Source organism: Dendrobates tinctorius, unplaced genomic scaffold (genome assembly GCF_039654945.1).
Source record: "Dendrobates tinctorius isolate UK_male_01 unplaced genomic scaffold, ASM3965494v1 ptg000171l, whole genome shotgun sequence".
Lineage (NCBI taxonomy): Eukaryota > Metazoa > Chordata > Amphibia > Anura > Dendrobatidae > Dendrobates > Dendrobates tinctorius.
In genome coordinates, this window is record NW_027361838.1 from 4,184,200 (window position 1) to 4,205,870 (window position 21,671).

Sequence of the window (21,671 nt, forward strand, 5' to 3'; positions counted from 1 at the left end):
TAAAGACCTAAAGCTTTAACGTAAATGGCAAATTAACAAAAACCTAAAGAACTACAGTGGGTACAGATAGTATTCAGACCCAGAATTTTTTCACTCTTTGTTTCATTGCAGCCATTTGGTAAAGTCAAAAAAGTTCATTTTTTTTCTCATTACAGTACTCTCTGCACCCCATCATGAATGAAAAAAAAATAAATGTAGAAATTTTTGCAAATTTATTAAAAAAGAAAAGCTGTAATATCACATGGTCATAAGAATTAAAACCCTTTGCTCAGACACTCATATTTAAGTCACATGCTGTCCATTTCCTTGTGATCCTCCTTGAGATGGTTCTACTCCTTCATTGGAATCCAGCTGTGTTTAAACTGTTAGGACTTGATTTGTAAAGGCACACACCTGTCTATATAAGACCTCACAGCTCACAGTGCATGTCAGACCAAATGAGAATCATGAGGTCAAAGGAACTGGCCAAGGAGCTCAGAGACAGAATTGTGTCAAGGCACACATCTCACCAAGGTTACAAAAGAATTTCTGCAGTACTCAAGGTTCCTAAGAGCACAGTGGCCTTCATAATCCTTAAATGGAAGAAGTTTGGGACCACCAGATGTCTTCCTAGATCTGGCCGTCCAGCCAAACTGAGCAATCGTGGAAGAAGAGCCTTGGTGAGAGAGGTAAAGAAGAACCTCAAGATCACTGTGGCTGAGCTCCAGAGACTCAGTAGGGAGATGGTAGAAAGTTCCACAAAGTCAACCATCACTGCAGCCCTCCACCAGTCAGGCCTTTATGGCAGAGTGGCCCAACGGAAGCCTCTCCTCAGTGCAAGACATATGAAAGCCTGCATAGAGTTTGCTAAAAAACACATGAAGGACTCCCAGACTATGAGAAATAAGATTCTCTGGTCTGATAAGACAAAGACAGAACTTTTTGGCGATAATTCTAAGCGTTATGTGTGGAGAAAACCAGGCACTGCTCATCACCTGCCCAATACAATCCCAACAGTGAAACATGGTGGTGGCAGCATCATGCTATGGGGGTGTTTATCAGCTCAGCTGCAGGGACAGGACAACTGGTTGCCATTGAAGGAAACATGCATGCGGCCAAGTACAGAGATATTCTGGATGAAAACCTCTTCCAGAGTGCTCTGGACCTCAGACTTGGCCGAAGGTTCACCTTCCAACAAGACAATGACCCTAAGCACACAGCTAAAATAACAAAGAAGTGGCTTCAGAACAACTCTGTGACCATTCTTGACTGGCCCAGCCAGAGCCCTAACCTAAACCCAATTGAGCATCCCTGGAGAGACCTGAAAATGGCTGTCTACCAACGTTCACCATCCAACCTGATGGAGCTGGAGGATCCTCTCCAGCTCCATCAGGAGGATCCTCTCCAGCTCCAAGGAAGAATGGCAGAGGATCCCCAAATCCAGGTGTGAAAAACTTGTTGCATCATTCCCAAGAAGACTCATGGCTGTACTAGCTCAAAAGGGTGCTTCTACTCAATACTAAGCAAAGGGTCTGAATACTTATGACCATGTGATATTTCAGTTTTTCTTTTTTAATAAATTTGCAAACATTTCTACATTTCTGAAGTCAAGATGGGGTGCAGAGTGTACATTAATGAGAAAAAATGAACTTTTTTGAACTTACCAAATGGCTGCAATGAAACAGAGTGAAAAATTTCAAGGGGTCTGAGCACTTTTTGTACCCACTGTATGTCTTCATACAGTAGTGTACAAAAGCTTTCGGCTGGTGTAGAATAAAATGCTAAAACAAAACTGTTAATAGCTTATTTCTATCAATTAACACAATAGAAAGTGAATGAACAAAAGACAAATCTACATGTAATCAATATTTGGAGTGATTACCTTGTGCATGTTGTTAATTGATAAAAATAAACTATTAACACTTCTACTTTTGAAAGCATTTTTACTTTGCAGCATTTTTTCCACTGGCCTAAAACATTAGCACAGTACTGTATATTTCTGAGAAAACTATACACTGAATTGCTTCTTCTTCAAATCACTCTGTAAATAAATGCTTTCTATTTAGCTGATTTTTTATTCTTTAACTTGACTGGTAAAAAGAATACATGGTTGGACTCATGACTGCAACCAATAAGTACAAACAAAAGAATACAGCAGCAATCTGTAAGCACTAAGATGTATGCAAACCCTGAATATATGAAATCTGCACTGCATTACTGCTATATAGAATGTACTTAGAACAATGCAGGTACTTTGCGCATTAATTACCCAATTCACGAGAGCCCACCAGCCGCGACAAGGCATAACCCACTTTGAAGGGACCTTAACCTAATAGCATACCTGTCCCTGTCTAAAAGCCTACAAATTCAAAGTGCAGGTAGGATTCATCCCTAGGCTCAGTCAGAGAAATAAGCAGAACCTCCACTAGTAAACTACAAAAACAAAAAAACTCTGCAGCACCTCCGAACAGAATAAAGCAAGTGTGAACAGGTGCACAATATACAAACAAAAGTATAAAGAAGCACACGGTAAGCGCTCCGATGTATGCAAATATTGAATATATGAAATCTGGATTGCATTACTGCTATATAGAATATACTTCTAAAAGTGAAGGTACTTAGTGCATACATTGGCCAATTCATGAGAGCATTGGTATGCAACCAATATGTAGCCTGGCCAACAATATAACCCGGTTGTGTAGGTGGGGTATATTTGTGTTAAATTCAAAAATAGAAGACAATTTGGAAGCCAAATGCAACCTGACGATCACCTTTTGCAAGACCGGAATTTGTGGAGATAATTGCTCTGAGGTTTCCACTGACCTTGTACACTCTGCAATAACATCCCATGATTTGGGTTGAACAACACGAATTTAGCATTTCTTTATAAAAGAAATCCAGTGTTTTGTCTTGTTAGAAGCAGAATGAATTTAAACACATTACTGAGATAAGAAGAATATAAAGGAAACGAAGATTCAAAGCCATAAACTACTAGAAAAAAGTGGAATATTCCATCAGTTTTGGGATAACTGGTAAAGCAGCAGATAATCTGTTACAGAATAATAATGGTATCTAGAGGCCCCGTTACATTTAGCGATGCACCAGCGATCCCGACCACGATATGACCCGCTCAGGATCGCTGGTGCATCGCTAAATGGTCGCTAGTGAGCTGCCAAACAGGCAGATCTCACCAGCGATGTAGCGATGCTCAGCGGTCGTTACTCACCTGTCAGATGCAGCGATGACTGTCTTCCGCCCGCGTCCATGGCTCGCTAGTCGGCGCCAGCAGGAAGCGGCCGCCGAGAAAAGGACCAGGACGATCTCGCGCGATCGGCAATAGCCAGCGGGGGGGGGGGGGGGGGGGCGGTCGGAGGTGAGTGTCACATGTAGCGATATCGCTAGTGCTGCGTCACAAAATCGGTGACGCTTTAGGCCTTAAGAGCGGAACATAATCTAAAGCCCACGGAGAATTGATATTATCAATATACGAGTTTCACATAATGGACATCTGCAGTGACTTCTGGAAATGCTGCAGTCATTGTGAATGAGATACTTGCACATAATCTTCCATGACCAGAGTGACCCACGGTTCCTTGTCTCATCCATTACTTGTTGTCCCTTTTGTGACATAGAATATTAATGATTAAACAGTTAGATACCAATTTACCTGTGCACTGGTATCATGTACATCATGTACTAAGTGATATCGTGAATGACCTTGTATGTAGAGAACGTGAACATATGATCAGACAAGGAAAGCTGTTCTTTATTATGACCACACTTATTTCAGGTGAACAGTTATGCTACCCATATCACCCATGTAAACGGGCAGACCCACCCATACAATTCATACTTGTGAGAATCTGATGTTGTGGGTTATAAAAATCACCTAGGCAGGTTAACGATGCAACTATTTTTATTCCATACATCCATGGTTGTACAACAAATCCAGGTAGATGGCCAACATACAATCTTCTCAGTCCACAAGTTCCCAATCTGAGATCAGTAGTTCCACTGGCCCCATACCAGGTGATACCCACCGTCTTCCAACTTTTGGTTGGCCCTCAGCTTTTGGTATCTCCAGCCAGTATAGTGTGCAGTCAAACCCTATGTTCCTCTAGACCAGGGGTCCCCAACCTGTAGCTCTGGAGCCACATGTGGCTCGCGGTCCCATGAATTGTGGCTCGTGACTGTCTGCTAGACCTGGAGTTAATGCACCAAGCTGGCAAACAGGTATGAAGAGTACATCTCATAATGGTGAATTTTGTGAGTAGCCTTGCACAGAATAGCAGACCTGGATGAACATTTACTAGTCTTAGGGGTTTAGAGATATTTTAGGTATGGTACGCTGGAGGATGGTACTTACCTGTTAGAGGAGGTGCTCAACGCTGGATGTGACAGTGTGTTGGGAGTCCTTGATGGGAGAATACTGAATGGGGGTATTGTGGGAACCCCTGGATCTCAGTGTACTACTTTGAAGTGATTTCTGTGGAAAAGCTTTGGTTATCATTATACCTGTAATGGGGGCTTTGGTTGACACTATTTTGAAGGGGGTGGGAGCTGGATGTGGCTCGCGACCCTCTCTCTAAGCTGAATGTGGCTTGCAAGGTCAGAAAGGTTGGGGACTACTGCTTTAGACGATGGATATCACGATCGTAGCTCATGGATACCCCTCCACCCAACAATCAATCTCCAAAACTCCATAGATCATCCATCCATCCCAGCTTGGATCCTCTCTCTTCCAAGTCACTGCAACTAAAGGCCCCTTTACATTTAGCGATGCACCAGCGATCCCGACAACGATACGACCCAGTCAGGATCGCTGGTGCATCGCTAAATGGTCGCTAGTGAGCTGCCACACAGGCAGATCTTACCTTTCAGACGCGGCGATCCTGACGTCCTCCTGCCCGCGTCCACGCGTCGCTCGTCGGCGCCAGTAGGAAGCGCCCGACGAGAAATGGACGTGGACGATCTCGCGCGATCAGCGACAGACAGCGGGGGAGCCGGTCGGAGGTAAGTATCACACATAGCGATATCGCTAGCGATATTGCTGCTGCGTCACAAAATCGGTGACGCTTTAGTGATATCGCTAGCGATATCGCTATGTGTAAAGGCCCCTTAACTGCCTGATTTAACCTATTGACTTTTTCCCCTCCCACTTAAACATTTTTCTTTAACTCACAGAATGAAGCATATTCCAGCACCTGGGACTGCATGTGAGACCCCTTGTGGTGACGGATCCCCTGGGTCTATCTCCATCCACACAATGGGCCTAGGCTGGTAGAACAATGGATTGATAGGATGATTGCTTTACGTTTACCTTTAGCAATCTACTGTCTGGCCTTAAGCCCCCGTTACACATAGCGATATTGCTGGCAATATCGCTGTAACGTCACCGATTTTGTGACGTAGCAGCGATACTGCTAGCGATATCGCAATGTCTGATACTTACCTCCGACCGGCTCCCCCGCTGCTCATCGCTGGTTGCGCGAGAACGTCCTGGTCCATTTCTCGTCGGGCGCTTCCTGCTGGGCTTCCAGTGGCGCCGACGAGCGACGCGTGGACGCGGGCGGGAGGACGTCAGGATCGCCGCGTCTGACAGGTAAGTAACGACCCCCGACCCCTGCTATGTCGCTGGTGAGATCTGCCTGTGTGGCAGCTCACTAGCGACCACTTAGCGATGCACCAGCGATACCATAGTAAAAAGCCATGGCAATCAGATTAAGTCAAACATTTTCTACATAATCAAAATTTTAACGCATATTGAGTAGAGCCAAGAAAGCCAGTGGGTATGATTGAAGACAAGATAGAAAAAATATGCAAAAAAGTCATTCTCCAAACCAACCTGAGTGTATATGATGTGCTTTAGCCTTACAAGCAATGCTTACATTCTCACCTTCCCATCAGCTCCAAGCTCAACTCCTTCAAGGCCTAGAATCATTTCTCTTGTATTCATTCCACCGGAGGAATGTCGCTGCCTTGTACCTTCCAGTTTTACGTCCCTGTGAATGGTATGAATATAGTGAGAGCCGGTATCTTGCCTTTAACCATCATCAATATCCAACATTAGAAAATCAAATCTTAGCAAGAAATATTAAGCTCAGCTAGTCAATTAATAAGTTGTTACATAATCAGAAAAATATATATCCACACACGTGTATTATATACGAATAGCTTGGCGTTATTTGGTGGTGGAACCACGTACTGCCATTTCTCCAAAATCTCCCAGGAGCGTTTTTTAACACAAAAGCACCTGGCTGTCACGTCATTGGTCGGCAATTACAAAAGGAGCTACCAGCAGCAGATCTTGATGATTTGTGTGCCCAAATGCATCCAGCGTGGCAGAACATTCCTCATACAAACATTAATCTCTTCCTGACTAAGTGATTTTCTGTTTTTGAGCTTTCGTTTCTTCCTCCCCTTCACTAAAGAGTCATAAATGTTTTATTTTTCTGTTGACATAGATGTATGAGGACTTTTTCTTTCCCAGACCCACAGCTTCGATCCAGGTGATTGACAGGTCTCTCCAATAGAGATCACCTCTAGCGGTACTGGGAGAAGCCAGCCGGGGTTGGCACTAGGCTAGAGTCACCTCTGGCTATGATCACCAGCCGATCTTTATCGTACATTTTCTGAGAATTGCTGTTGAGAGGCACAGAGCCTGGTTACACATTTGCAGCCCGACAGGATTCTTGCTGCTCATAGTTTGATCAGCATGAATCGGGTGACAGGTTCTACTTAACGTCCAAATGAACTGATGCATTGAAAAAGTAAAGCAATTTGGAAAAGATTGTGCACCTGGCCACCTGCAGAGTGGCAACAGGTGGACTTTGTGAACGCTGACATGCTCAATTAGTTATACTGATTCACACCTGCAAAATAGTTCTGTTTCAAAATACAATCTTAAGAAGTAAAATGGCAATTCTTCCATTAATCCTAATGGGAGAATATGAATTAACATACAACTGGGTATTACCATTCTGCTCGTCTAAAAACTGGGACACTATATAGTATTATACCGTCCAATCAGTGTAGGGCCATACAGTAACCTATTGCAATCTCATTATAGACTGTTTGTTCCCTTACCTCATTAATAACAATAAGAATTATCTAACTGAGGTCTTTAAGGGAATCTGTCGGCAGGTTTTTGCTATGTAATCTGAGGTAGTAGCCAAGACACTGAATTCAACAATGTGTCACTTTTTGGCAGTGTGCTGTTTACTTACAATGAAGGTTTTATCACTAGGAGATAATCACTGTTCCCAGTAAACTAAGTGATACATTGCTGGAATCAGGCTCACTTGCCCTATATATTATGCTACTCTCAGATTAAATGGCAAAAATCTGCTAACATATTCCCTTTAAGGGCTCTTCAGATGATGATCGTTAATAATCTTGCCCCATTAAAAAATGCTAATTCACCCATTTGGCGTTTGCATCTTCAGTACATCCGTTGAACTAAGCAGGATCGGTCATTTGCAATGGAGACTGTATGCAGGGAGAGCAGGGAAACAAACATCGCTTGTATATTGTATGGCAACCTTTACGATTATGGAAACATTAATGCAAGTACATAAGTTTGGACCAACTTCCCTTCCTGCATTTGGAGATCTTCATTTTAACTGTGAGGCTGACGCAGCCATAGTTGGGCACTTTCCCGTTAGAAGTGATTCATGGGAAAACGCTACAAAGTTACATAGGTTGAAAAAAAGACCTAGGTCCATCAAGTTCTACCTTTCTCCATCAAGTGTTTGTTTTGTCACTAATATAACTATAACCAGCAATGTTATGTGTATTGTGGAAATCATCCAGCCCTTTTTTAAAAGCGGTTATAGTGTGTCATTACTACCTCTTGTGGTCGGGCATTCCACAGTCTGACTGCTCTAACTATCAAGAACCCTCTCCTATTTAACTACCGAAATCGCCTTTCTTCCACCCATAATGAGTGCCCCCTGGTGCTTAGTATGGTCTTTGGAAGGAATAAGTCTTGTGTCAGTCATCTGTACTGACCTCACATAAAAATGAGATCCCCTCTGAGGCGTCTTTTTTCTAAGCTAAACAAGCCCAACTTTTTCAACCTCTCTTCATTTGAACTGACTAACTTCTGAATATCCTTTTTAAAATTTGGAGCCCTAAACTGGATCTCATATTCTAGATGTGGCCTCACAAGTGATTTATAGATGGGTATAAATACGTTGAGATTGCAGGATTTTCTCTTTTTTACACACCCTAAAATCTTGATTGCTTTTGCGGCTGCTGCTTGACATTGAGTATTGCTGCTCAGCTTACTTGTATCCAGAATACCCCGTTCTGTAGTCCCGAGTATATCCCCAATGTAATGTATTCATAAACTATATTCCTCCGATATCATACATAGGAAAACGGTCTTTTATGCGAGCCAGTAAATGTCAGTAAAGTATGAATGAGACCGATCATGTGATAACTGCGTTCCGGGCACATGAATGTATGTTGATTCACAAGAATTAATCTTGCTGGGAAGGGAGTAACTGTGTTTCCAGCACGGCCTTTGAACGAAGACAGCAACGTTTGGATAATTGTGACCCTGAAGAAATTACATTAGATCCAATTACTTTCCAGTTCAGGAATGTGCGTCTGCTGAATTCTGCATGATTGCATTGTCAGTAATACACAAAAAAAATATTTTTCACATTTTCAGACGGCTAGGAAAGTGTAAAACACACACAGCAGGATGGCGAGGCGCTCGCTGGTAAAGCTACAGCATCAGGTAATTTTATATGAATTATTTAGGTTGTAGATTAAATATTTAGCAAACCAAACAAAACAGACAATTCAGCCATCCTTGCTTAAAGAGAGAGATTGAGACATCGCTGTCACTGCAAAGGACCACAGTCGTAAAAACCTTCAGAACAACTTTTTTGGTTTTAAGATCAAAGGAGAATTCAGAATTAAGGCCAACCATCCCATGAAGCGTCACATTTCCCTCAGAATGGCCTTCACTCCCATGGGGTCAGTGTCACAGAACAGTTCTTTAAATTTCCTCTGTTCCTTAGGCCTAATTCAGATGTTAGAACTTGTATGTGAAAAACTATTTTTCACAGACAGACCTCACATCCATTATAGTGTATGGGGCTGTTCACGTCTGTGCAAATTTGCAGACCAAGTGGCTGCCATCAAAACAAGAGAACATATGAATCTCGCTAATTCGAGTATCAGTCCGTGAAAAGAACCAGACCGCACTTGGACTCCATTAATGTGTAATCCATTTTTCACTGAAGTCTGAGAAACTTCAGATATTTTTTTCATGAGGAAAACTAATAGAAACACTGACCAAACGCTGATGAAAATCTGATTCAAAACACTGATGAAAATCCAGTCACTATTTTGCATATGAAAAAATTAATTGATGTCTGAGTAAGGCCTGATACTGTGTGACTGATATGACTAATCACTTTGTTTCCAAAAGATAGTTAGAAAAACAATTTTGTGGCGCCCACAGGAGTATGGTCGCCACAGTGGCATTACCTTCCTCCAGGGAGGGTGATGTCATGCTTGGAAGCAATGAAGGGTCTCTCTAGCAGTTAATCATTTTCATGCAACACACTTCCCACTCCAGGCCAGCAGAGGGAGCTCTGAACCAGAATTGGGGGAGGAGTGCTCTCTGAGGGCCAGGAAGGGAAATAGTTAGTTAGTGTGAGGAGGGCAACGAGTGTAGACGTGTGGAGAGAAGCTGGAGGTTGAGCTGAGGATAGAGAGCTCCCTCACAGTGACAGTGCATGATCTGGAGTCTGGTCTCCACGGTTGTAAGGCTACTGAAGGTCCTGCAACAGAAACCAGAGGAATAGGAAGCTGTAAATGCTCTATTCCCAACTAAGACTCGGAGGCACAACAGCAACCGGTGAGCCAAGAGAGATAGAGGGCTACAGCTGTCTGCCATACGAGGTAGTTCTAAGAGAAGATAAAAAGGAGGAACTTCAGTGTAACATAGTACTGGATGTACCTCAAGCCAGCGCTAGGAAGGAGACTACACAACCCATCTGATAGAGAGATCCCCGAGTTGATTCCAGGCTAGCCTGCTCCTGTGCCATCTGTAACCAGGACCATGGACTGCGTTTGCCAAGTAAAGGTAAAGAAACTGCACCCTGTTGTGTCCTTGCCTCCGTCATGCAACATCCTCGGCACTGCTACATCTCTGTGCCAAATACTGCACCCTCTTTCTAAACATTCCGCTACACTGCCCTGGGACTACAGCCCTACCTGTGGAGGGCTACAACATCATTGCTGCACCCCACCATCTGTCCCAGAGGATCTGTCTGCAGCGTCGGCTTAACACCTCCCTTGCCGAACACCACAGGTGGCGTCACGAATCACTTACAAACTTTATTCCGAACTCAACCCCTTTTACATGGGCGCCCTGGGCCACGGACCGGATCACCGCTGCTGTGACAATCCCCTCTGAGAGATTGGCCCGGTACCGAGTACCCCACAGCCCTGGGAAGGCGACCCAATTTTTTTTTCTTTTTTATGGTTATTTACAAAGTTGCAAGTCAACCTGTGCCTAATTTGACATGTGTATACGCGCCCATGAAGTTTTGTAGTCATAAAGATAGCTAGCTATAGCACCAACTTTCAGAGCCATATCAGAAAATTTCACTATTAAGGATCCATGAGATGGGACTACGGCCAATGGCTACACTGAAGAGGCACCGTTCTCTTCCAGCTTTAGCACTGAGTACATGCATTTCTGAAGATGTTGGCGATAATGCTCAATATTAGGGCAGAGTCAGATGGGTCTATAAATTGGAGCGAGATCGGAACGCAGTGCACAAACTGGCTGGCGGCTCTCCAGACCCGAGCGCGACATCTGCATAGAAATACCTAAAGTGATCACGCAGGGGCGGAAGAGTCACTGGCCAGTCCGTACACTGCAGTCAGATCGCTCTCTGATTTATACGACCGTCTGTCTCTGCGCTTAAAGTCTGGGAGCACCCATCAACATCAGCTTGGAGATCTTCAAAAATGCAGAGGTCACAGAGTTCTACTGAGGCTCGGGCTACACAGCTCCTCTGTCAGGGACAGTAATCACAAGACTGAAATTCGCTCTGTGCTGCTGCTACATTGCAGCGCTTTCAAAGTGACTACAACACCTACCTTACTGCCAGAAGCAAGTCACAAAAAATCCAACAGTCTGATTTTTGTGACTGTTCGTTGCGGTAGTGTAGGTGTTACAATACAAACCAATTCACTTGTATAACGATGCGATGTAGGCACGGCACCAAGAGAACTTTGGAGATGTGAGGGCAGTCACGGCCAAAGTACTCATATAGACTTAGCCTAATTCTGATAGGTAACATCTAAGCACAAGGGAACACCTCATTACAACTGATGAGTGGATAGAATTAGGACAGGTTTTCAGCTTTTTCACACATAGCAATTAGGAATATTGAAAATGAGAAGAAATCAAAACAGAAAAGCATAACTTTTATAGTGTGTGTAATAAATCATTAAGGTCCCTGCTCTCAGTGGAGAGGTAACCAAGGAGGGTCACTTTCTGTGGAAATTAATGAGAGAGCATGAAAAATCAAAAGGACAACAAGGGATTAATTTATTTTTGGGGTCCAGGCAGTCAGACATAATAGTGGGAAAATCCCTTCAAAAGGACCCAGAACGGGACTCCTTTAGATCAATGCTTCCCAAACTTCAGTCCCCCACACGTCATGTTTTCTGAATTTCCTCAGTATTGCACAGGTGATGGAAATATTAAGGTATTAGACACTGCCACAGGTTCTCTCACCCGTGATACTAAGGAAACCCCGAAAAGAAGATGTGTTTTGAGGACGGGGTTTGGGAAACACAGCTCTAGATTATCAATACATTCTGCTCATGATCTAAAATGAATCGACAAAGTAGTCCTAAAAAACTAATTACCGGTAGATGTGTAGAAGTAGTAAGCTCAATCCCCCATTACCTAAACAGAATGCAACTTCCCTAAGTCTAAGAGCTAGTGCTAAAGACCGTATTATCGTTCCAAGTGCAATCCGACAAAACATCGGATGACACCGGGACCAATGTTATGTTATAGGCCCGTGCACAGGTCCAGCTTTTTCCTCAGGCAGAGTCTGTCTGAGGAAAATAATCCCTGCATGCCCCAAGTTTGAGCCAGTATTCGGATCGCACTCAACCATGCAATTCACTGAATGCGTGGGAAACAGACTGCACTCACGTGACATTAAGTGCAGTCTGATTTCCACCCTCTGATACCGATGGAGAAGATGGGAAACTTGGAGCTCCATCTTCTCCTCACAGTGTTGTCAGATTCTGTCATCCAAGAGATCGGCTCACACCACACTAAGCAGAGTTTGATCCGGGTATCATTTGTATAATTGGCCTGATTCTCTCAGATGATAGAATCTACGGCGGGGAAATGGTGACTGGGGAAGAGGCGGCCTACGTGGCTGTGGCCTTGTCCTCAGGCCCCAGCGTTCGAACACTCAGCAGAGTTGTCACCTCTCCTAAATGATCAGAAGATCTCCTTCAACAAGTAATAAATCCACACGCTGAACACTCTAAAATCAGAGATTTTCTAGCCCCGGACCTGAACATCATCCTGTTGCCGTGGTAACCTTACATTGTGAATGTTTTCCTGCATTCTGACAACCCGTGAGTCACAGTTTGTTTTTCAAGAAAACTTGACAAGCGATTGAGTCAATTTTTTTTCCCCGACAACCCACGTTAAGATATTAACAGTTATAAAATAACAGAAGGTAAAACTGGACCTAAAGAGAATATTTTCATCTGTTTTCAATACCTGCAATAAGGTTCTACCTACAGCTTTTCCATAACTTACAGACTGGTGGGGTCCGACTCCGGAAATCACCACCGATCGCTCAAGAAACTGCTCTGAAGCACCCAACTCAGCAGGAAGAAGCACTGACCTTAGACCTTTTTTTTTTAATGGATTGATCAGTGAATTTATAGTTATATACGTTGAAGCCATTTTGAATATATTAACTAATGCAGAAAAGATACTCCAAGATGTGTCTAGGAGATTCCGGCTTGTCATACAGTGATGAATGGACGCTAAAGATGTCCCCGCACTTTAGGAGGGTCTCAATCAATAAATTAATTAAACTTGGTGCAACATCACTTTTTGCCTTCTCCAAAAATGTAACTCTCATGACCTAATTGGACTAAAGAGCCAACACAAACAATATACCTTAAAGAGTTCTTAATCTTAAGAAGCATAAAGGTAATAAATCTGATTATGGATGAAACATGATTTATTCATACTGCATCATTTTACCAGGGGCTGTCCAACTTTGGGGACAATTTAATTTTAATTTTTTTTTTTTTTTTTGCACATAAGTAAATGCATTTAATTAGGGCTAAAAATCCATTAAAATGTTGCCGTTTTGCTTTTATAGGATCAATGTTTCACTACACATTAAACTTTGATGTGGTCTGTGGTCATAAATCAGCTGAGAGGAGTTCAGTACAAGACAGATAAGAAGAGTTAGAAACTCCCAGTCAGACAGTCATTGGGGGTTGACTGACAAATTCTCAGTTAACTCATTCTGCAGCCAGAAAAAGACTGTACAAAAAAGGCTATTGAAAGCCAACAGTGCAATATTTTTAATAAAACCCAATTACAAAATAATCATTTTTAGCCAAAAGTACTTGCATTTAAGAAAAAAAATGTCCCCAAAGGTGGAAAACCCCTTTAATTAATGCTTAATGAGTAACAGTCCAGTATAGGTGTACCTACCCAACATGTGTGCAATCTCGATACGGCAACACAGAAAATATGCTGCAAAAGGATCTTCTTCCACTTAACAGAACGATTCTATGAAATCAAGAGAACATGAATGTAAATCAAAAAGCAGAACAGGTCAATGGCAGTGATAGGGCAACACTACAATGCTTCACTGTGTGCCCGAACAATGGCAGTGTACTCTGGGCACGGAGAAGGGGCAGGTTTGTGGTTCAGGGTGCTGACCATAGAACAATAGCATTGCTGGAATCCAGTCATCAACAACTTGTGACCTTGGACAATGTGTTTATTTCTGTGTCTCTTACACCAAAAATTACATTGTGGATCTAGAAACTAAAACCAGTCCATGTCCAAAGCTGTATAAGAACTACCGGGCATCAGAACTAGATACAAGAAAATCACAACTCCGTGTTTCCTGCTCCATTGATATATCCATTGATACATTAGGCTAGCTTCACGTTTATCCTCCTGAGCACTGCTTTGTGGTTTTCATCTAGATTTGTAAAAACGGGATTCAGAAGGAATCCTCAACAGAGCCACTCACTATAATTAGGCAGAGGGAGTCACCTTGGACACCAACAGGCCTCCATTTCAGTCGTGTCTGCCTTTTTAGGTGGCCACAAGACTGTAGTAGACTATGCTATTGTCGCTTAAACAAGACGGACAAAGCTGAAATGGAGGCAAGAATGAGACCAGACCATAAAAGGACCACCAATTGTATTACAACTAATCAAGCTATAATCATCCATTTATTATCTGCAATCCCAGCACCACTTTTTCAGTCCTCCTCACCAGTCTTTATCCTGCTGCAGCGCTGATGTTCATTTACCTTATGTGACCACTGCAGCCAATCACTGGTCTCAGCAATATACAGCACAAGCACTGCACTGACTGACTGCAGTGGTGTCACGCAAGACGACAAACTGGAATTACAATTGGCTAAGAACTATGACCTAGACATAATATGCATCCTATATGTATAGGTGAACTAAACTGTAGAATGTAAGAGCCAGCTTTAGTGGTCACAAAGTCATTACTTTTCAAAGACTTCTGTATAAAGCAACCTAAAAAGTAATAGCAGATTCCTATTCAGACATGGCTACCTGCTCTTAGAAAATTGTCCAGCACTGGTCTACAGCCGCCCAAGGAACTTTTAAAGGAAAAAATCATCTTGTTGCCTATAGAAACCAAATGCCACCTCTTTTTCCAAAAAGAGTTTTGATAAACGTCTTATATAGTGACTGCTCAAAGTTCTTGGCTTTGGGATTTGTTCAGCACGAGCTTATAACCGTCATCTTCCAAAGCAGGTTGTGAAGAAGTATAGGGCAGCACGGTGGCTCAGTGGTTAGCCCTGGGTTCGAATCCCACCAAGGACAACATCTGCAAGGAGTTTGTATGTTCTCCCTGTGTTTGCGTGGGTTTCCTCCGGGCACTCCGGTTTCCTCCCACACTCCAAAGACATACTGATAGGGAATTAAGATTGTGAGCCCCATCGGGGACAGTGATGAAAATGTGTGCAAACTGTAAAGCGCTGCGAAATATGTTAGCGCTATATAAAAATAAAGATTATTATTATTAAAGATTATTATTATTATTATTATTAAGTGACTTGTTGCTCTGACCAAATGCCTCACCGTTTGTCTGCACTGGTTCTTACCCTTGAAGCTCTGTCTCTTGGCTGCATCAAAGGGGAACAGGTGTCTCTGTCAGCTGAAAACCAATTATCTCTCCAAATAAAGGACATTTGCACCACCTCCCTGGGTACAGACAGAAGGTCGTAATCCAACATCATCGAGTTGCTGAATATTAAACAGGACCTCTCATCTCTCCTGCTTTAGCAAATGCTTCTTTCTATTCAATCACAATTCCAGTAAAAATGAGCTGGCATTATGATTCTCCTCTTCAGGACAACTACAGCGATGGCTAATTTGTCTATTTATTATTTTACTGATAGAAAAAAAACAAATGCTATTTTGGTGTTATTAGTTTCTTTTCTGTTTATGGTGTTTCCCGATTGGGTTAAGTAATTTTATATTTTCATAGATCGGACTTTTATGGACGTGGTGATACATGGGTATGTTTTTCATTATCAGTTTTTTAATATCTTTATTGTTAATGTGAGGAAAAGATGGTGGGGTGATTGTGTGATTTGAACTTTTATGGTCTTTTTTTTCATATGTTTTTTACTGCATTTGTTAGTCCCGGTTGGGACATGAACCTGCGATTGTCTGATCACTGGTGCTATATACAGAAATACTAATTATTGCTTTATAAAGCAAAAGGTCACAATCCCTTTAAAGCCCAGCCATAGGGCGAGTGCAATCCGATAAAAAAATGAGATTGCACTCGCCCCAATGTTTCTCTATGGTGCAGCTCATATCGGTGATTATTTTCTCATGCCGATTCGTCATGCGAAAACAATCGCAGCATGCACCCCAAGAATCGGATTGTACGCACCCATATAAGTCTATGGGTACATATGAATCATGGCACTGCACTCAGATATCACCCGACTGCAGTGTGATTCCCGCCGGCAGCAGAGGAGATGGAGAAATTACTTTCTCTGCCTCCTCCACAGCTATGTTGCGATCCTCTACTGCGAAAGGCTCGGAGCACAGTAGCATGACACTCAGCTCCCTCTCGCAGCAAAGCAGGAGCCGAGGGACATTAGCATATCACATCCGGTGCTCTCGCATGGAGAATCATCAGATGCCATATGCTAATGGCACCCCAGCCTTGGGCTGGGTTTCACTGGAGCTTCTACAGTTGATGGCCGCATAGAATAATGCACTCCCATGCCAACGAGCTGGTATGCTGCGGTTGTTATGGGTATGAGGTTGGCTCACCCTGAGAGCCTACTCCATAAATCCACTCCCGACTTGCGCTGCACCTGTACGGCTGATGTCGGGAAGGGGTAAAACAGGAGTGGGACATTTATAACATTAAATGTTTCTTTGATGATACTTGAACCATTGCAAGACTAAACTTTAGAAGATACATTACCACTCTGTCAGCTTTAGATTTATAGGTATTGAGTTATGAAGTTTATAGCCCATTTGTCACCTTTGGTGTGCTTAAAACTGGAGCTATATAGATCCAGTTTTAAGCACACCAAAGGTGACAAATGGGCTATAAACTCCATAACTCAATACCTATAAATCTACAGATGACAGGATGATAATGTTGCATGTCTGCATCACATTACATCAAGTTTACAATGTCGCCTGACAACATCACAACTATGGTGTTGCATTTTGAGCAAACGTTTCCAAATGTGTTTGATTTTCTGTCACTTGTTGCGAGCCGCGTGCCACTCACTTGCCATAGACATCAATGCCGGTAGGACGTGACTGCTACTTGCTTGCAGCTTGCCTACGTTTTAGCCTCTTCTTCACACCACTAAATTAGTAGCCTGCCAGAAAGTAGCAGACAAGTTTCACAATTGGTTGGTCTGAGAATTGCTGTCTTGCGTCACATGTCCTTGTGTGGCCTCAGCCTTAAGGCTCAGAGGAAGCATGACTCTCATGCGAAACGGCTGTGAGCCAATTTTGTCTCAGCATTCCCCTGTTACTTATAGAACCGCAATACAAGAAACTTTTTAATAAGGCCAAGTGGTGAGCGCCTGTTCTTCTAGCTTTACTAGCCCCAGCCTTATTTTGCATCCACATCTAATAACTGTTTGACAAAAAACGACTATGCATCTTGTTATTCCGCTGGGAACCTCGGCTTTCATCAGCTTTAATAGACTCGAAAACAATGAGGCTCAATAACACAATCTACCTGGGTTCTTGAGATCACAAACAGAGGAAATGTGCTTGTGGTGTTACCTGCCACTCCTCGTGTCGTGCTGTCTCATGCTCTTAATAAAATGAATCTTCTTAAAGTTCTTTGGTCTGGGTGAACCGGACAGAGTCCGACATCTGAAAAATAAGTCAATTAAAGCCTGAAGTGAGATCTTACATGCCGCCTCCGAACAAAGACAGGAAGGAAAAAAACCCTACAAGTGTCTGCAGTCTAGTCACATTTCACAGACAGCAGAAGTGCACAGCACAAAACCTCTCGGGACAGGAGGGAACAATTAGAATTCTGAAACATTGTACTATTTTCACTAATGGGCAAGGATTTTCCTTCTATTCACTGCAAGGGCTACACAATAGACAATAGAAAACATATTTAATAATACATAAAAAGTAAAAGTTATTTTATTTTGAAAAATAAAAGTCTATGATCTCCGTGTTCCATTATTTAAAGTAAATAGTATTTTAGGTAAATAATGTAAATAAAGCATTTTTATATAATGATACGCCAAAATGTGATAACTCCGATTCCAGTGTAATTATGTCAGTAATGCCAAGGGTAATGCTGCTAATGACCGTTACACCTAGGTCTCGGTTACACTGTAATAAAATGATGGCGGTCACAAGTTCCTTTTGGGCTGTATGCATCAATCACTGTGCTTGTAATGGGGTAAATTCATCAGAGCTTTTCCAAAGTTTTTCCATCCAATCTTTGAAAAAGTCTCAAAATGTGTGCACAATGCATAGTTGCTCAAAAATTTAGTGACTTTTCGTGTTTTTAACGCCAATTTGAATCAGCTACGCCAGAATAAGTGGATCAGTGGAGGAGCCGGGGCATGGCTGCCCATCCAATTAGTTTACAATGCAAGCAATTTGTATGGCAGAAATGCTACTGAAGTCCCTGAACAACTGGAGTGGCATTTCTGGCAAGGGGAACCCCACTTAGAAGAAGCACAGAATTGAGTGACTTGTGCCTGTAAATGAATTTGGAGTATTGTACTCCAGCGGTGCGTTCATTAAGACTAGCATGCGCTACGACAGTCGTAGTGTATCGACCCCAAAGTCTTTAATGTTAGCGAAGAAAACAGCAACTGGTGGTCAGGACACAAAGGATTGCCATCTCTCGGTTGGTGCTAAGGAAAAGGAGCGTAAAGAGTAACCGCTATTATAATTGTTGTTTCATAAATCATTGCTAAATATGAAAATAAGCAACTTTGTAACATTTCTAATTAGAGAAAAATGTACTTCTTTATCCTACTGGATTGTTCATTCACTCTCAATTCAAGGGTAAAACCGGTGCTCAGTGAAGACAGACTTTTACCTTTCACATTACTGACAGAAGAAGACAGTTGGTGCTCATAACATTCTATGAAGGGGAGGGTTTGAGGAGCTAGAGGCATTCTACTGCAAGTTCTCCTGAAACCACAGATACGGTTCTCCATGGAACTTTATGATCATCCACTGCATTTTTCCTCAGTGATGGGAAAATCTCTTCTCTGAAGACATATTTTACCCTTGAAATGAATATGCAAATTGTCTCTTCAGACAGGAAGAGCTCTAGTGCCACCTATTGGAAGTAGCTCATTAAAGGGTTGATGTTGACTTGTAGGACTGCTACTTCCAATTGGCGGCGGCACTAGAGTTCAAGTCCTCTTTCTCTCTGAAGAGACAATTTGCATATTTCATTTAGGGTATGTGCACACGATCAGGAATGGATCAGTATTTGCTCAGGATTTGGCGCAGGTGAAATCTGCACCTGAGGTCACTGGCAGGTCCCCTGTGTTTTTTTCTCACTTGAAATAAAGCTAACTGAAAGTTGGCTTCTGGGAAGGAAAAAAAAAATCTGTTTTCAGATATATTGGGGTATGTTCCCACAGTCAGTAAACGCTGCGAGTTGGACGCTGCGCCCAGCTGTTACAGCATAGTGAATGGGATTTCAAGAAAGCCCATGCCCACTATGCGTGCACCGATTCCCGAGGCTCATCCGCAGAGATGGATATGCGGCGCGTCTTTCCAGATCGCAGCATTTCAGTTTATATAGCTGCATAAATAATGCAGTCACTATAATTAGATGCGGTAAAACCGCATTATCTTCCTAGTCACATGCATATGCTTACTACACTTGTATACTAATTTAAATAATGGTGAATCTTGTGACACAGCCAGAAGTACACGACACAGGAAGTGGAGGAAAGCACAGAGAGATGTCCCCTCCTTTTTAATAAATAAATAATTATTATAAAAAAAAATAGCATGAGATCCCCTTCTTATATTTGTTAACCAGCCAGACTAAAGCAGACAACTGGGACTGGTATTTCAGGCTGGTAAGTATCCAACATCCATGAAACTTACCAGCCTGATAATACCAGGCCACAGCAGTCTCCTTACCTTAATTGGTTAGCAAAAATAGTGGGATCTCCTCCAAAATAATACCGTGGGGTCCCCCTATTTTTATTAGCCAGCCAAGGAAAAAGCAGACAGCTGCAGCCTGGTATTTTCAGACTGGCAAGGCCCATGGATTTTGTCCCTCATCATTCTAAAAATAGCAGTCTGCAGCCGCCTCACAATTGGCACATCCAAAGATGTGCCAATAGTGGGACTTTACCCAGCTCTTCCCACATGCCCTGTAGCGGTGGCAAGTGGGGTTCATATTTGTGGGGTTGATGTCACCTTTGTATTGTCAAGGGACATCAAGCCCACGATTAGCAATGGAGAAGCGTCTATTAGACACCTTCCATTACTAATCCTATAGTTACATGGTAAATAAAGACACAGCCAGAATAAAGTCTTTTAATTGAAATAATGACACAGACTCCTTTAATAATCTTAATTAAATCCTACTTACTATTCCACCGAAGCCCTTGATCTCCTGGAAGAGAAATAAAATAAAAAAGCAATAATATACCATACCTGTCCGCCTAGAAGATATACATACTGTCCCACAATGACTCAAGCCCTGCTATATCTGGATGCCTTTGACTGAAAGGTGGCATTATGCCACCATCCAGCCTGACATCCAGACACAGCGGAGCTTTAAGCTGATGACCAGAGATAGCTCGGTAACCCGCAGTCACGTGCACTGCAGTTCTCGCGGTCAGCTCAGCTCATCATGAGAACTGCAGTGCACGCGAACTTCCGGCTGTGTCACAAGGTAAGACATTATTTAAATTAGTACAGATGCGTAGTAAGCTGTGTTCCCGCACTTAATTCGCATGTGACTAAGAAGATAATGTGGTTTTACTGCATCTAATGATAGCGAATGGGCAATTTATGCAGCGGAGACGGAGCGTCTCCGCTACATAAATTGACATGTTGCAGTCTGGAAACAAGCGCCGCATGTGCGTCTCCGCAGGGAAGCCGGAGGCGTCTCAGGACGAATAGTGGAGATGGGATTTCATGAAATCCCATCCACTATGGTGTAACATCTGCTCGCTGCGGGTTCGACGCTGAGGAGGTAAGCAGCGTCCAACCCGCAGCGTTTACTGACCATGGGAACATACCCTGAGAATGAATGATTAGTCCTGTGAGTAGAAACAAGTTGATTTATCTGATAAGAAATATCACAATGTTTCTTATTTTCACAAATACTATTGATTAACAAAAAGGAAGATTTTAAAAGACGATCACTCTTTAAGGCCCCATACACATTAGATAGAAGCCAGCTGAACCAGGAGGCAGTCGACTAATGTGTAAGGAAGCCTCTTGACTCACCAACAGATGAACTTCAATGGCAGATCCTTTTTCTTCCCATGTAGAGATAAGCTGCTGTCAGAGGAGTTTGGCAAACGCTGAATTGGGTGTTACAATGTATGAGAGAGTCATAAGAGATGGCAGTCAGTCGAACAATCAAGTGTATGGCAAGCTTTAGTTGTTTTTTTTCCAGCCAACACACACATTCAAGCATCTGGTTTTCAAAAGTTCAGAATTATAATGACAATGAAGTACTGTAGTACAATAACAGAGGTTGCATATCCTAGGAATACCAGGAGACCTAGGAATCTCAGAGAAACTGGAGTTTTGGGAACGTCTCTTAAAAAAAAAAAAAAAAATCAAAAACCTTTACTCTGCAGCCTACTTGTAAGAAGCCTGTGTAATCAAAGAAAGTCGATGTTCATCCCCAGCATAGATTAAGAGGTTTGTCACTT

General features: G+C 42.6%; 1 protein-coding gene across 2 annotated transcripts in view; it reads right to left on the minus strand.

The window, feature by feature from the left end:
* The window catches only part of CABLES1 (Cdk5 and Abl enzyme substrate 1), a 162,756-nt gene that overhangs the window by 11,534 nt on the left and 129,551 nt on the right, over positions 1–21,671 (minus strand). For both annotated transcript variants that reach the window (XM_073550842.1, XM_073550841.1), the window contains exons 3-5: positions 17,557–17,649; positions 13,724–13,801; positions 5,876–5,981 (exon numbers count right to left, since the gene is read on the minus strand). In XM_073550842.1, the coding sequence (XP_073406943.1) occupies positions 5,876–5,981; positions 13,724–13,801; positions 17,557–17,649 (277 nt within the window). The remainder of the gene's footprint in view (positions 1–5,875; positions 5,982–13,723; positions 13,802–17,556; positions 17,650–21,671) is intronic.